Consider the following 17,469-nt stretch of genomic DNA (forward strand, 5'->3'; position numbering starts at 1 on the left):
CAGGCGCATTGCTGCGGGCTGTCAGATAAGAAATCTCACCGCTTTGCGCTCATCTCCACGTTTCCACGTGTCCCCATTGCTGCTCAAAAGTCACTAAAATGTCCAGGGCTTGCGTTTGCCAGTAGCCTCTCTCGTGGAGAAACTTCTCTGTTTTTCGGAAAGGTCTCTTTTTCTTCCAGCGGTCTGGAGTTTGGCTCCACGGTTTGGATTGTTAGAAACTTTAATTTGGAGCCTTGACACACGGTCGCGAACTGAAATCTTCATCCCAAGTCGTATTTACCAACCTTGCTAATGGGGCGAATATGAGGGGATGTTTTGTGGCAGTATAGAATCCTGTTTTCAGTCATGTCCTGGCAGGCTTAATGTGCTTTGTGGGCTTTGGCCCTTTTGTTTCAACTGTTTTAACTGTTTTAACTCCTTATCAGCTATCTCAGGTCTGGAACAGATATGAGCACAGTGAGGTTCATTTGAGTCATATAACCATTAGGGACGTGCTCAGAGACACTCAGACATCCAGCCATCAGGTTGTAAGGTGAATGAACGTTGCTGAGAGTAACTATTAACACTGAGCCACTTTTTCATTGGCACAATGCTTCCACATACTCTTCCCAGGTGATTAATTAGCCCTGTCAGAAATAAAAGAGCAATCCATTTCCACTCATTGTATCTCTGACTGCTTCTCTCAATATTTCTTTCAAGAGGGAGTTGTTGGTTTATGGCACTTGGTGGTTGTTGTGTGAGAAGAGCAAGTGAAGGAAGCGGGCTTCATCTGCACTTTGTGAAACAGGAAATGAGCTGGGGCCCTTATCTAAAAGATTTACATCCAGCTGGAACATGGTTTCATCATGTCCTGTAAGGAGACACTTATGCTCCTACTGTTGCTCTTACCTTCCCTGTGCTTGTGTTACCAGGCTTTCCTGGGGTGTGTTTATGAATCAATAGCCATCAGTGTGGGTCCCAGCAGGTAGACTTTCATCTTGCTGCAGAAAGCTTCTCAGAGGCTTTGAATGTGCCTGGTCACCTGATCCACAGCTAGGGTGCTCCCTGTGAGCATAAATCTGTCATCGGGGTGCAGAGGGGCCTTTGGGGTTAGCTCAGCCATTATCCATCTGGGCCAGCTGTGTGCACGCATGCATGTGTTTCGTACGCATGCCTGTGCCTGCTGGTGGTGGGTAACTAGAACAGGCAGTGGTAATAACCTCATTATTCTGTTATGTGTGTGTATATCAGTGAGGCATAGCTTGAGACCAACCAGATGGTGATATTCCTGGCACAGTCTCACTTAGCTAACAGCCAGGCCTTCTCAGTTAACGCCAGCTGTCTCAGCCATACATTCACAAAACATGATACCCATGAGGAAAAAATATGTTATTGGTCTTTTTTTTTTTTTCGAATTCCAGCAGTGTACTGGAAGTGCTTATAGTGATAATAAAAACAATGTTATCTCCAGTTGTTGTCAATTTCCATCAGCTGCTACTGGCATTGTGATCATTCATGAAATATTTTCATCAACTATTAAATCCCAAATAAATCACAAAGTTGTTTTCAAGTTCATGAACACATGATGGACCAACACTAGCAGGAGTCAGGCTCCTTGGTTTGCTTTCTGATTACTACTGAACTCCAGAGTCGAGCCTGGTTTATCACATAACCTGTTTAGTCCCACTGTGCAGCTCTTTCAGAATGAGCCAATCAGACTTTGAGACTTGGAGCCTTTTTTCTGCTTTTTGGGTTCTTTTATAGTCATGACAAGACAATGATCGGGTAAATGCAGATAAGTCATCACAGTTGGTTGGGAAAAATACTTGTCTGTCTTTCTACTTTAAAAAAAAACAACAGTGATAACTGTTTTCAGAGACTTGATGTCCAGTTTGACATAAATGTAGCAGCCTTGAGGTGGGGAGCAGCATCCTTTGTTTTCTAGCTGCTAACAAACTCCCACTGGAGCTGAGCATTCAGACTTGGCCAAGCCAGGCCTTGTTGCCTCCTGGGTTGGAGGAAAACTTTGGCCAGCAATTGTGAGAATTTCCTGCCACAGGAAAAGAGAGAAGAGAAGGGGTGAGCAGAGTTGCAATAGGCAGAAAGAGCAGAGGAGATGAGGGTGAGCGCAGGGAAGAGGAAAGCGAGGAAAAGTCCATGATGGATAATTTTAGAATTCAGTACTGCCAGGCAGTCTGTGTGGCTTAACTCTGACTGACCGCTCACCAGTTGACCTTTGGTCAAATTCCAAGAGAAAAGACATGTATGATCCACATGAACTCAGTCTTTCTTGGTATTGGTTTTGGTCATAGCAGTTTTGAGTAGTTTGGTTTTTGTGTAATAATTGCTCTGAGGAACAAATTGTCTCTCAGGTGATTTCTGATCAGTTGTACCACCTGGAGCAAAAGTATGACAAACATTTTAATTCCGACTGACAGGACTTCTATCCATTACTTTCTGCAAGGTAACATTTAGATTAAAAGGTTCAAATACATTGGTACATGCCACATTTTTTCAGTCAAACTGATGAGGCCACATACATTCTTGCCATTTGTCCATCCATCCCCTCAGCATGGCCAGAAGTTTTGGTTAAATCTGTTCAGATTTCTATCTGTCCAGCTGTTGGTTGGTCTGTGTGTCTGTTTGCTAACCAATCAGATAACCAGCAATCCTAATAAAAGGACAATTGAGGAAATACGTTTGTTTTATGTTCTGCCAAGCGGATACTTTCTGCTGTGCAGAAACTACTTGCTGCTGTTACCTAATTTTACTCCTGTAACTGGAAGCCTAAAGTCACCAAGGTCAAAATGAAAAAAGGCTGATAAACTTCTAGTGAAGTGGTGTGTACATTCGTCAGCACGTTAGTTAATTTTCAGTAACGTCTGTTACTACCGGAAAACTACACATGAAGAGGAACGTGTCCAGAATGCACATTACAGAATTTAAGCTACACATACGGGAATGTGTGGTCGACTGTAGCATAATTAGTTTACCATGTTTGAAGGACATGCAGTATTTATAGTCCTGTGGTCTGGCCAGGAACAAACGAAGGCAGGGCCTTACAGCCGGGTGGTCGGCGGTCACTGCAGCGCCTCTCGGCTCTCTTCCTGTGAGGAAGGCAAGAAGAGGAAGTGAGGTAGTTCCCTGGCGAGGTCTTAGGAATTGGGTTGGACAGTGGAGAAGACAAAAAAAAAACAAACAACAAAGGCCAAGTTATCAACACAAAGAAGAAATGTGAAGGATTAAAATGAGTGTTTGATGATGTCAATTTTCATACTGAAATTTCTGACATTTTCATGCAGCCAAACCAAAGATAGAATAAAAATATTCCTGCATTACTCTGACGCAAACAGACAGGCAGTGACAATAATTATTCAGTTTGATGGACCTGCAAAATAGTTGGCATTATTTTGTTTCTTAAGCACACCAAGTCCACATTATGTCACTGTAAAGTAGATTTGACACACATTCTAGCCCAAAGGGGTGTGTCACTGGATAGCTTCCCTCCAAAGGCACTTATTGGCTCCCTTAGCTGTTTTTTGGGTAGGGGGAAGGGGGTAGAAAGCTAACCATGTGTGTCATTTACATATCAATAGCTTTACTGTCTTTTGAGTGGTTTGTCCTTAAACATGAGTTTAGTCTTTGCAAACACACACAGGCTTGCTTATGCACACACACACACGGATACATAAGCACCCACAAGAATCTCTAGCCCCGCACAGGCCTTGCTTTGAAAATGCTGCTTTAATTACCCCTTGGCTTCCACGTTCCTCTGGGTTCACTTAAAAATAAAAATAAAAAATACTAGGCCACCTCCCACACATACACACAAACACAGTTTCAGAGACATGCCAATTCACAACCACAATGAAAAGTAGAACTCATTCGCCAAATAAAGTAACATTAAATCATCGTTCCTAATGTGCTAATTGACACACATGTGGCAGAGGGGAGACCCTTTCTTGGCTGGGTCACACCTTGTTGTTAGTGGGTTTATCTGCTGTCTAGGCTTGTTGTCAGTATGTAAATGCTTGTGTATGGTTGAGCCTGATCCCTTGCAGCAGTAGTCTCCTTTTGACCCCTCTTGCCTCTCAGTGTATTGTATAGTTCCATTTATTTAAGCTTATCTAAACCATTCTGTGTTTTTAAACTCTTATCTCACATTATTTATTGCTGTGAAATCTCTGGTGGCAGCCTCTGTTCTCTTTTTGTGCTCCTGTTGTATTTGAGTTTCAGCTAATAATTTATAACTATTCCTTGGTGTGATTTAGCAGTTGAAATGACGTAGAATTGCTATAGCTAGTATATAACACGCACACTAGAAGTACAAGTATAATCTTTGATTGCAAGAATTGTAGAAATTGAATTTTTGCCTTAAATTCTGAGTTCACACAGAATACTTACATAGATAATGGGGTTTATTAGTATTTTACTTTCATGTTTGGCAGCCTTTCATCCATGGTTTACCAGTCTTTTCCTGCCTTTGTTTTACCGGTTTTGTTTTACAAGAATTTCTAAAGGTTGTGCTACACTTGTCCTTGCTGTCATTCTGCTAAAGAGGACATTGTAAAGTCAGCTCTTTAAAGCCTGAAGACATGATTTTGTGTGTCCTTTGCTGACTATTAGGATGATGGAACAATTGAGATGGCTGGGATGTGGTCAGCCATTTGGCATATGTCTTTTAAAGGAGTTTTTTTTTTTTTAAAGATAATTGGGAGCTCTCCCTTGGCTCCAGTGACACACTGTGGACCTCAACATTCAGTCATAGTACTTCTTAGGATAATAAGCTCAAATGTTACTCCTTGAGTTTTTAAGTGCCATAGAATAGAGTAGAACAGATGGAGAGACGTGAAACACTATATATATGTAAATTACCCTTTTTAACATGATTTGAATGAGCACAAATTTATTAAATGTTCCATATTTGCATCATGGGGGATCAGAAGTAGGTACACAACACTTCATACACAAACCCTGAAAACAAGGAGAGAAGAGGGACTAAGATAGCTGATGAGGTCAAGGGGTTCTCATTTGATAAGCTGATAGTATGTTTAAGTGCTCAACCCCAGAGGTTTTACCTTTAGTATGTTCACATGATAACCTTTCATTTACACTGATGATGATGATGATTTATTTCTCTCCTTAATGCCATTCTTACAGGTTATTTGGTTTGAGTTGTTTACTGAACCTTAATCTATGTTTACCTGCTATTTCCTTCTGCATATTTGGATGTGAAGTAAATATTTAATGTGAAGTGTGTGTGTGTGTGTGTGTGTGTGTGTGTGTGGGGGGGGGGGGGGGGGTATTCTTGTGAATTGAACTTTCACAACACCTGACAAAACTTTTTGCTGATTCCTTCTTTCTCCTCTGCAGAGATTGAAGCCAAAGAGGCCTGTACCTGGCTCCGGGCAGCAGGGTTTCCACAGTACGCCCAGCTTTATGAAGGTGAGGACACCACTACCTTTCCTCAGCTTTCTCAACATGGAATGCTGAGGATAGATGGGGGGGGTAAACCCTTTCTCATGGTTTTACACTGTAAATGTTTTGTTATGCAAGTTATTATTTCACCGCTTTCCCACAAAAAAAACTACTAAAGTCTCATTTTTAAAACAAGAAAGTAACTTTCCCCCTCTCACTGTTTAAATTCAGACAGTTCCTTGTTGTGGATCAGCTGCGTGTGTCTCCCCTTTTTTCCAGTCACCACAAAGCAGGGTTTTCTGTCAGTATACACTTACTATCTGTTCACCTGGCTTCCAAAATATGTCAGAGGTGGAGGAAGCATCAGATTACTCTTCTGCTGCAAGTATATGCGAATTGCCAATAACCTGGTTTTTTAAGTGCATGTAAGACCAGTCTGTGTCATTTGCCTGTTGAAACAAACACAAACATTGCAAAATAATTTGAGTAATAATAATTTGAGATTTAAATACACTCCGCAGTATGCATTAGAAATTCTCTACAATCCATATAGCTACTCTCACTATACCATGGAATGCATATGCTCCTAAAGCTACTCCCCTTATTGTGGTTATTTACCCATAAAAGAATGCTTTTTGTGTTCCTCGACAGGTGATGAGACTGTTTTCATACATACATGAGCAGCAACACAAAAGTAAAAAAACAAAATTGAATCCTTTTTCAAATTTCATTGCCATGTCAACTGTTCACTTGCAGCCATCACCATGCGAAGGAATTTGTGCTGATGCATGACACATTTTTCCTCACCTCGTATCCATGGTACAATCTCAATTGTCTGTGCTGTCAAGACTATTGCCCCACTAAAGATTAGCAGACTGATAGGCCTGTTTTCAGTACAGTGGGATAAAGGTGCCGGCCTTAGCTGAATAGAATCACCCCGAGGGTTTAGATGCAAGATTCACATTTTGGGTTGGGTCAACACATTCCAGAGAAAATCTAGGTATCCGACCATCCAGGGATGTATATGGAAGATAAAAATTTTAACATTGTAGGACGCATTCAAAGTGTGCGTATCTACCAATGCAGTGACTCCGTGATTGAGTGATCCTGTTAATAAGCTAGACTAAAGAGAGAGAGAACGAGAAGCAGAGAAGGAAGTGGGGCCTCTGAGCAGCCGTGGAGTACCTATTGTCATTCTTCAGTCAATCCCCTGTTCTCTCCCTCTGTGCTCCACATCCCCCCTACTTGCTGGGTCTGAAAGCTGCAGCTGTGTTTGTTTGGTCGGCTAAGACGCTACTTCCTCTTGTAGCTTTTCATCAGGTCTGCATGGGGGAAAAGGTGGTAGGGAAGGCACTGGTGGGTGTTTGAGTCGGATGGGGTTTTTTGGGGGCTAGGGGTTGTATTTTTACTTTTATCTGAACACACTGATCCAATCTGTAGCAGGGAGGTGATCTGACAACGATCTGACCACGCTGATCTGACTCCCCTCTCTTTAGATGCCCAGTTTCCCATTGACATCTCTTCAGTCACCAGAGACCATGACTTCCTCGATCGGGATGCTATTGAGGCTCTCTGCAGGTGAGATTACAAGTCATACTGATCCCTTTGTTCTTATTTTCTCTTTCTTTTGATGTTATTCGTCTATTTTCTCCTTGTTTTTTCTGTTTTTATATCTGGTTTTTCCCCAAGTGAAACCATGAGGGCATGACTTCAAAAGCAGGCATGTTTTGGAATGCTGCAGATGAGATGAAAGAATGGCACGATAAGCACCTTGGAGCCATATACTGTACCTTTTAGTCCTCCTTTTGGGTTTTCTATAGCTACATATTCATTTTATTTATTTATTTTTTTTACTTTGCTCTTTCACTGGGGCTGATAGTGTTTACCACAGTCATTAGGGTCTCTTGTAGCATCCTGGCAAGCACATATCTTGCCTTTGCCTTTCACTGCAAGACGCTAGTCATCCGGTGTTCTTTACATCCAGCATTCTTTTGTGTTGTAGGAGACACGGAACATTCCACGTCATTTGCTACCCAAAAGTAGGGACTAAATGGTTCCAAAGCTTTGTGTGAATAAAGTTTCAGACGTTCCTTGCATTGGTTTGTGTATTTAAAAATGGGGTAAATAGCAAAAAAAAACAGGTACTGGGTTTACATTCTAGTTTATGCCCTTGCCTTATTCATTAGCATATGAGGAAAATTCCCTCATCAAATTCCAGCTCTTGGTAATAAAGCAGGTGTCCCTGCATGCATCTGGAAGCTATCATCTCAGTGTCTCCTCTGTTGGCCGCCTTTCACCCCACAACCCCAACTATCCCTCGGTTCCCATCCCCTCATCACTCCATTGTTACATGATCTGCTCGAAGAGCTCTCCAGAGGGTGGACCCCACCACCACCACCCCCACTCTCACTCCCCTTCTCCAGGTGGCTGGGGGGATAAGCTTTCGTCCCCCTCCCCAAGTTTTTGTCGCCACTTTAGCAGACTTAATTCACCTCACACTCTGGTTTTCTATGTCCCTCTCATTCCCTTCCTGCTCACGTGGGAATTATCCTTCAGCAGCTCATTAGCCAGCTTGGGAGCACCCAAATGCTCCCACTGTCCTTCTGTTCACCTCTTCTGCTTTTCATCATGTTTCGTCCATTCTACCATCATGCATATGCTTATTGAGAAGAATGGACAAAAATTAGGGGGATGATGTTAAAGACTATTTTAAACATAAACAATTTTGTATGTTTTTGTGCTTGCAGGAGACTGAACACCCTCAACAAGTGTGCTCTATTGAGACTGGAGATATCACCACAAAGAAAACGAGTAAGGGCATACGCACACACACAAAACCCCACTCCTTTTGAGAAGTCCCCTTGCAATTATTAAAAACCACAATTGTGTTCCCTCACCTCAGCCATCATTTCACTCTTGGCCACGGGGCAAAGCTGTGTTTTCTCTAATCTAGTTTAATGAGAAGGCACCTGTTGGGTTTATTTCTATATCCAGTAGGCTGTGAAGACCCTAGGGGGAAGGAGGATAGCTTTAATGTCTAAATGAAGGAGCTGCATTCACCGGGAACACCCCTTACTCAGGACATGCTCCCCTTCTTTCCCAAGCACTTCCTCATACTAGTGGCTCAGCATAAAATGTTATTATGCTGCTTTTCTGGCACTGAGTGATGGCGTGACACGCCGAATATGTTTTCTGATGTTTTCATCCTAAGAGCCTTTCAGACAATACACTGTACATTTTTTTAGAAGTGAAATAAAGTGTATTGTATAGTTGCAAAGAAAATGACAATGCTGGCAGTCTTCAGCTGCTTTCCGGCTCCTTCAAACAAAGATAACTAATTTTGGGTGTTCTAGTTTTAGATCATGCATATTTCAAGTGAACTAGAAATTTAAGAGTGATACACAGTGCTTTTTGACTATTCTCTAATGGCCTGAAGTGCTACATAGTGACATCCTTGTTCAGTGTGTGGTGGTATTCATTAGGATGACCCTTTCTGTGTCACCTTTCATTTCAGAAGTCAGTAGAGAAGAGTAGAGGAGTCAAAGAGGTCAAAGAGTCCTCACTCTGGAAATAGTCATTTGGCCCCCCCCCAGACAACCAAGGAATGCATTGATCTTGTATCTTAAGACTCCCTCTCTCTTAAAATTCCAACTCCTGTCTACCCTTTTTTTTTCAGAATTGCTCTTTCTGTCTATCCTTTAATTTAATTGTAATATTAAATAGTTTTATTCTGCGGACTCCTTGTGGCATTCTGCATGTCCACTGCTGCAGTCTGTGGTTTGATGGTTTGAGGATAAGGTATCTCCAGAGTGTTGACAAATGGTTGCTCTATTGGCTAATCGCTGCTCTCTGTGCACAATGAATAGCATAGTTATCTCACATTCCAACTAGCATAACTTGAGAAACAAGCCTCAATGGAATTTAGAAATTTCACAGAAATAATAAAAGCCCTGTACGTGCGTAGATGGAACACACTGTTAATGTTCATTCAAAATTATATTATGTTTCCACTGCAAAACGTGTAAAGGATGACGCTTTAACTTGGAGCCCATGTGATCGGTGAAAATGTGACACTGGCATCTAAATAGTGGAACATCGATTTTGTGGATTTTCCTACTGGATTTTTTTTCTAACTAACGTTTTCATACAGAAGGTTCTGATTGCGCTTTACAACCTGTTTCTGTACTAATCATTTCTAACAAAAGCTAGAAATTTGGCACTTTCAAGTATTCCAAATTATATTAAAATATGGCTTTAGAAAGGACAAGTCTCTTCTGCAATCTTGCAGTGCAGCTGGTGTATGTGATGTTGTGTTTGACAGAGGTCAGCTATCCATGTCATGGATAAGAAAGAATTATTGATAGTAGCACTTTGTCAGTGACACTGTCTATTTCTCAATGTATGTGCATACGTGCAGACAGAGGAAATAAAGATTGTGTGGTGGGGGTAACCACAGTCTGCCTGGATGCATTATGAGCAATGGTGGTCTTAATGGAATTGCCTGCTCTCCCTCCAGGGCCTGAGATAGATTAACTAAACTGGGCGAGGTGTGTACATTTTAGGAAGGTCCATGTGTGCTATGTGACTCTAGTGGCCACTTTTCGCTTTTGTGCTGTGAAGACATTTGACAACCACTGTGTATCATTACTTTTAGACAGTTTACAATTAGAGCAATTATGAAATACATTCCATATTTGCAGAAAATTTCCTGGATCAAGACAAGGAAATGTCTGACCAAATGGAAAACATAATGCATAATTTTTCCAACTCTTTTTGTCACCTCTTCTTATTTTCCAGAGTGAGGACTCTGATGAGGATGAACCATGTGCCATAAGTGGCCGCTGGACCTTCCAGAGGGACAGCAAGCGCTGGTCACGTATGGAGGAGCTGGAGGTTTTCTCTACACTGCCCACAGATGCTGCCCAGCCCCCATTCTCAAAGGACCATGTATCCCAGAAGGGCAAGCACGCCCTACGTGAGTTCAACAGTTCAGAGAGTGTGCTGACTGACCTCAGTGAACAGCCTGAAGTGGGCTCTATTCATAGCAGTGGGAGTGGAGGACGAGAAGATAAGAGCCATGGTGCTGCCCTGGTGAATGAGAACGTACCTGCTGGTGCCACTCGTGCCAGCTCTGTAGCAAGTATGTGCTCATCCTCAGGCACAGGCGGGTCAGGATGCGCTAATGAAGACTCTTTGTCTGATGGGTTGCCTCCGTCACCCCTGGAGACACTCAGACAATTCACATTTGATGTAAAAACTGGGATGGTAGGACAAGGAGGAAGTCTGGACAGAGGAGGGGGCAGTGGCAAAAGTACACGCTCAAGAGCTAAAAGCTTCCTAAAAAGGATGGAGAGTCTACGGCTGCGCAGTGGCACCTCCACCAAGAGAAAGAAGAAAGGTAGCACCAGTGGAGGAAAGATAGAAATCAGTGGCCCTGTCATCAAAGAGGGTCTCGATGATGACAAGTTGAGGAGGCTCAACTGTATTGACATCTCCAGTATCAACCTCAACCAGAACCTCAATCACCAACGCAATCCAACTCAGACTATGACACTTAACCGCAATCGCTCTGTATCCTACTCCACTCAGACCAGCAATGGCAGCACTGGAAGTACTGGAAGCAGCCAGTCAGAAGCTAGCAGTGGAAGTGCAGTGAGCACTCCGAGCCCTGTGACTCGCACCCGCAGCCACAGCACAGCAGCAGGCTCTAGTAAGAGAGGAGGAATGTATTTGGAGGGTTTTGATCCTTTCAGCATTCTCCAGCAAACTTCAGCTTGTCGGCCAACAACTCCACCCAAATCTGCCCCGCCCATCCCATGCCACACTAGTAATGGGATGAGTGTTGATGAGCAGAACCGCAGGAACAACTGCAACCTTCAAGAAAATAGTAGACAAGTGGAGGAAGACGAGGAGGAGGAAGAGGATGGCATGATCTTCTTCTACTTACCAGAAGGTCACAAGCCGGGAACTTTTCCCAAAGCCCTTCAAGATGGTAGTTCACGCAACAATGGAAATGAAAATGGAAACTCAGTAATCCTCAGAGGACGGCAAAGTAGACGCCAGCGTCGCATCTCTTCGGGATCCGTTGACAGCCGGCTCAGTTTTTATGACAATGTCCCCTACAATGAGAGAGAGGAGGAGGGAGAGGAGGACGAAGGGGACGAGCGTAAACTAGATGAGGTGTTGCAACATGTCAGTGGCCTGCAGCGTTTTGTTAACGCCTGGTCAGAGGCTGTGACTGGTGAAGAGGAAGAGGAGGACGATGAAGAAGAGGAGGGAGACTCCGATTCAGCACTCGACTCAGCCTCCCCATGTCCGTCCTCTCCTCTGCAGAACCGGCTGGAGGAAACTGAAAATGGAAGTGACCAAGACAGCACAGGAAATCCACTCGGTGAAGGAGAGGAAGGGATGAGAGAGAGACGAGATTCTGGTGTTGGAGCATCTCTGACCCGAACCAGCAGGTCAGTGAATGAAATCTAAACTGTCTTGCTAATGCTATGTAACCCTTAAAGGGTTGGTTTGCCCACAAAATTATTATTATTATTATTATTATTATTATTATTATTATTATTATCAGCAGCATTTCTTGCCCCAAAGCTTTTCCTGTCCACCTGCGTCACTGTCAAATATTTTCAGAGATAGTTTACCATTTCATGGGAAATATTAGCTCATTTTGAATTTGATGACAGCAACTCAAATTTGGAACTGGGTGATGTTTACCATTGTGTGGCATCTCCCCTTCTTTTAACAACTGTCTGTAAACATCAGGGAAGGGAGGAGACCAGTTGCTGGAGTTTTGGTAGAGGAATGTTGTCCCATTCTTGCCTGATGCAGGATTCTAGCTGCTTGTGTTCACATATGGCTTCCTCTTTGCATTATACAGATTTAACTTACATTTGTGAATTGCACAGTGAACTGTGTTCACAGACAGTGATTTCTGGAAGTGTTCCTGAGAACGTGCAATAATGTCCAATGAAGAATCACGCCTGTTTTTAATGCAGTGCCGCATGAGGGGCCCGAAGATCACGCACATCCAGTTTTGACCTTCGGCCCCTATATACTGTTGATGGTGGGATCTTCATAATTTTAAGTTGAGGAAAATTTTTCTTCAAATGTTTTTTCATAGTTTGTCACAGATTAGCTCTGGCCATCTTTCTTCGAGAGACTCTGGCTCTCTGAAATGCTTCTTTTATACCAAGTCATGTTGCCAATGCTCCTCCATTTGTTTTTGTTTTTATTTAGAGCAATTACTTTTCCAGCCTTTTGTTGCCTCTATTGAAACTTTTTTGAGATGTGTTGCTGCCATCAAATTCAGAATAAGCTAATAGTTTCAATGAAATGGTAAAATGTCTCAGTTTCAACATCTGATATGTTGTGTTCTGTTGTGAAGAAAATATGGGTTGATGAGATTTGCACTCTGTTTTTACTTGCATTTTACACATCGTCCCAACTTTTTTTTAAATTAGGGTTGTACAATAAACATGGAATGAGAATATAATATATAATAAATAACTACAAAGTAAACTTAATGTATGCATCATCTTAGTATGATACATACATTAAAGTGTAGTATAATAGGTGGATGGATTTTTCTTTGCTAAAGTTTGTTACTTGGGTGAGCTGATCCTTTCCTTCTTCCAAACAGGCTCATGCTCTCAGTCTGTAAAATACCTGCTAAACATTACCTTACTGCACAAAAAGACCACGACAACTAAACAATAGCAAGACAAACGCTGAAGTGCCAACAAAAAAAGTTTTCATTAGAAAGCGACAGCAAAGGATAAACAAGGGGACACGCTGAAACTTCTCTCCTTATGTAATGCCGCATACTCTGGAATGCTGCTTGGTCTCCATGGAGCTCGTTTCTGCTCCTTCAGGAATCCACAGGCAGAATTACATTTAAGGGGTGTGGGCTTTTAGTCTTCCAGACAATCTCTTGATTGATGTGTACATAAATCCCCTGTAATCCCTGAACTGATCACTTGGAAAGTATAGCTACAAGTACTGTGGGTGGCTGTGTGTTATTTTCTAAGTTTATGTGTACACAAAAGCACGACACAGATCCCATGAGGTAAACTGCTTTTTTTTTAACAACTTTCTTCTTCTCACATCTCAAATTATGTTCTCCTCTTCTCTCTACTAAAGGCCACAGAAACTCCGCTGGCCAAGCTTTCAGAATTCCCATCGGCCCAGCTTGGCCTCTGCCCAGCTCCAGATTAGCTGCCAGTCTGTGCTGCAGATGAATCTGCTCCAGAAGCTCTCGCTTCTGCAGCTCACCGCTCTACTGGAGAAGCATACCCCGACAAACAAACATGGCTTCAGCTGGTGAGTGGGCATGTAGATCTGCTGAGGAGAGGGTGGTTTTGTATGGTGTTAGATACACGCATAGAGTTCTCAAGCTTGTTTTTTATGTGAAATGCCTTCTATGTCTGGGCAATTGTTATCCATTCAGGCAACGAGCTACTACCCCTCCATCCTAGGCAATCCTTTCCATCTGCAGGTTGTTGTAGTCTGGTGACGGCTGTCCACAGAGGTTGGGTTTCACATTCTTTTCCCAGGCCCGTAATTGCTGGAAAGGGGCGTACATTGTCTTTTTCTCAACGGGGCAATCATGGCAGTTCACACGCATGGTGTTACAGGAGCTTGAGGGTGGAAAAATCTGTCCTCCACAATTATCCCTCAACCACTACCTTCTGTACCACTTCCACACTACTGGTCTGACATGACTTCATGTGCTGTATACAGTCATCTAATAACAACCAGTATCACTATTGTTAGTTTATCTGCTTGACTCCTGACTCCTGATGCTTTCTCTTTTTGTCTGTGTTCCCACATTTTGACCCTTTTTCTGATAAAATTTGATTTGATAAAGACACCAAACCAAAAGCGCCATAAAATTACCAGAAATACTTCACAATCTGTATGAATGCTTCTGTGTAGTAAGGTAAAAATATTCTGCAGTTAGCCACTGTTTTTAAAGTTTGACATTTCATACTATTTCACAAAGTCACATGGGAAAAATAAAAACATATCTAATGTTACGAAACTGTGTTTCCCATTGCTCTTGTTCCTTCCACCTGTAAAGTTTCTTGGGCAGGAACAGTACAAATTAGGACAGTCTTATGACAAGCTGTGGATCACTCAAAGACAGAGGATGCTTGTTGGCTTCCTTTGCCCCACACTTATTCACTGTTCTCCGTCAGGATCATAGCTTTCTCCTTTTACATTTTTCCCCAAACTGTTGCTCTTGGAAGCACTCTGGGTCTTGTGAACGTCTGTTACAAGGACAAGCTTGTCCCGAGTCACGCATAACATCTCTGCTAAACACACTCACACCCATGCAGATAGACACACAGCCATAAATCTGTGGGCACATTCTTGTGAAACAGTTGAAGTTGCATGTTTTAACTCTGGGTCTGTGGTTATAAACTTGCTGTTCACTTGCACCAGTGTGCGCAGGCACAAACACGCACACATGCACTTACACGCAGAGTAACAAATAGTGATACATATAGTTTGTGAGGATGTATAAAGGAGTGAGAACGTCCTTATTGATACCCTACCCTACCCCCCAGCCCCAAATTCTCCTTTCACTATGTTTATCCACCCCTCTCATAAACCGGGAGACAGTCTTCTGCAGCTACTGGGTTTCGACTTGAACACAAATACACACAGTCAAGCTAACATGTAGACCTTTTACAGTAATTCTTGAATAATTCCTAGACTTAAGTTGGTAAATATTATGTATATCAAGACAATATAAAAATCTACATCAGTATCCTGCATTGCAGAAACTGATATTTTTCTTGTCTGGGTTTGTTACAGGGCGGTGCCAAAGTTTATGAAGCGGATCAAGGTGCGCGACTACAAAGACAGGAATGTGTTCGGTGTACCTCTACAAATTATTGTCCAGCGGACAGGACAGCCCCTCCCTCAGGGAATCCAACAGGCAATGCGCTACTTGCGTAATCAGTGCCTCGACCAGGTAACATACTGTACATCGATAAACACAGATGTATTCATGAACTGCAATTGCATGTAACAGCCTGTCATTGACCTTAAGTACTGTCAGTTTCTTTTTTCCTTAAAGAAAAAAAAACTTTCTTAAAAATTACATAATATCTGCATACCTGGGTATCTGCAATCAGTCAAATATTCATCCATGGTTTTCACATTGGTGGTTGCATTAACGGAGCATTAGTCCGTTTGTGTAAGATTTCTGTCACACATTTGCTAAAGTGGGAAGGCCTGCACAGTGTCAAAGTACACAGCTGTTTCGTCAACTGTGTCTGTCTGTTTAATCCAGAGACAGTAAGATTTATCTCAGGGCATTTACAAACAATCATGAAGGGAAGAGTGAGGAATAAGGGGAAAATGGCTATTAGTGGAGGGACAAACGGCAAAGAGTCATGGTATTCTTCTCAAAACAGAACAAGGCACCTCTGTCTGTAGGCAGTGAAATGCCGTGGAAAACATTCAGGCTGAACAAGCCAATGGCCTTTTTTCTCTTTTACTTCCAAACATTGCCTTTTTGTGTAGCCTTAAAAGGCCACTGTTGAGGTCCTACACAACATTCAATACAAGAATGCCTACTGGGTGTCAACAGGATCTGTTGTGATGTAACCGTATTAACTGTAAGCTTTGGATTTAGGGATACATCAGAGAATATTATTCTTCAACAATAACAGCCTACAGCTTTAGAAGAAAGGCACATGAGAGAGGCACGATTGTAGAACTGAGTCTAATTGAACTGAGCAAATTAAAGCTGAAGTATCAGGTTTATGTGTCTATCTGCATGATGTAACTTTTAACACCTATATCTCTGTGTTCTCATCTCGCTGCCCAGGTGGGTCTTTTCAGGAAATCTGGAGTGAAATCTCGAATCCAAGCTCTTCGCCAAATGAATGAGGCGAGTGGCGCAGATGGGGGAGGAGTCAGCTACGAGGGTCAGTCGGCGTATGACGTTGCAGACATGCTGAAGCAGTACTTTCGAGATTTGCCAGAACCCCTCCTCACCAGCAAACTGTCAGAAACCTTCCTCCAGATCTATCAGTGTAAGAATACAGACACGTACATAGACAGAATAAACAAAATCTTGTACAGATGTCCACATGCACATACTCAGGGTGCCCAGGAGTACACATAGTTGTATTGTTCTAGAGCTGTAGATGCTTGTCTGCTGTGTTGAAAGAAGTTGTGTAACCATCAAAAGAAAACAAACAAGATAAGTTCACAAAATACCTGTGGAATGAGATCGTGCGTCAGTTCATTCTTTTAATCTTGGATCATCCTTCCATGGCTGACTGTTTGCATGGCCACCCTCTCACAAATCCCATCATTAGCTCATTCCAGGCAGCTGAAGAGAGGCTATACACAAACTCCAAAAAGTACATCATATGACAGGTGTTATTGGCCTTTTGCTTGGTATAATAGTAAAAAAAAAAAGAGTCATGACATCCTCCTTGTTCCTCCGTAGACATGCCCAAAGAGCTTCGTCTGCAGGCAGCTCGTGCTGCAGTGCTACTGCTGCCTGACGAGAACCGCGAGGCACTGCGGACACTGCTGTGTCTGCTGAGCGACGTGACGGCCAGTGTGGCCGAGAACCAGATGACCCCCACCAACCTGGCTGTTTGCCTGGCCCCGTCCGTCTTTCATCTTAACACACTGCGCCGTAAAGAGAGCTCCTCGCCAAGGTATGTCTCAAGTGTGTGCCATTGTATTCAGTAAAATTTTATGTTATTATTATTCTTCACTGACACAATTATTGCAGTAGCAGTGCAGTATGCATACCATGTAAAATGCTGTAGATTTTAAAAACAGGAAATGTTCATTTTAAATAAACAAAAGAGCAGGATATTGTAAATGGAGGACAGAAGGTAAAGGAAGAAAGTCAAGCTTGAGGAGAGGCAAAGAAACAGGAAATGGAAAGGTTACATAAATATCTTTAGCAAATTAGGAAACATATTTTGCTTCACATTTGGCAGTGGTAGAGCAGTGTTTGTCAGCTATTTACAACAGAATCCTTTTTTTTTTGTTGTTTGTTTGTTTGTTTTTTTCAATCTTTAGCTTTTG

The 17,469-nt window shown here is 42.5% G+C and overlaps 1 protein-coding gene and 1 long non-coding RNA gene across 6 annotated transcripts in view; one reads left to right on the forward strand and one right to left on the reverse strand.

The window, feature by feature from the left end:
* The window catches only part of dlc1 (DLC1 Rho GTPase activating protein), a 73,078-nt gene that overhangs the window by 50,728 nt on the left and 4,881 nt on the right, over nt 1-17,469 (forward strand). For all 5 annotated transcript variants that reach the window (XM_067496886.1, XM_067496888.1, XM_067496887.1 and 2 more), the window contains 8 exons: nt 5,353-5,424; nt 6,894-6,975; nt 8,145-8,208; nt 10,195-11,858; nt 13,543-13,722; nt 15,223-15,382; nt 16,244-16,451; nt 16,874-17,090. In XM_067496886.1, the coding sequence (XP_067352987.1) occupies nt 5,353-5,424; nt 6,894-6,975; nt 8,145-8,208; nt 10,195-11,858; nt 13,543-13,722; nt 15,223-15,382; nt 16,244-16,451; nt 16,874-17,090 (2,647 nt within the window). The remainder of the gene's footprint in view (nt 1-5,352; nt 5,425-6,893; nt 6,976-8,144; nt 8,209-10,194; nt 11,859-13,542; nt 13,723-15,222; nt 15,383-16,243; nt 16,452-16,873; nt 17,091-17,469) is intronic.
* Nucleotides 1,539-16,233, reverse strand: LOC137123343 (uncharacterized). Its single transcript, XR_010913829.1, has 3 exons — nt 15,528-16,233; nt 2,973-3,086; nt 1,539-2,029 (listed from the first exon to the last, which is right to left on the reverse strand). It is a non-coding gene; the product is annotated as an uncharacterized lncRNA (long non-coding RNA).

Source organism: Channa argus, chromosome 3 (assembly GCF_033026475.1).
Source record: "Channa argus isolate prfri chromosome 3, Channa argus male v1.0, whole genome shotgun sequence".
NCBI classification, from domain to species: Eukaryota; Metazoa; Chordata; class Actinopteri; order Anabantiformes; family Channidae; genus Channa; species Channa argus.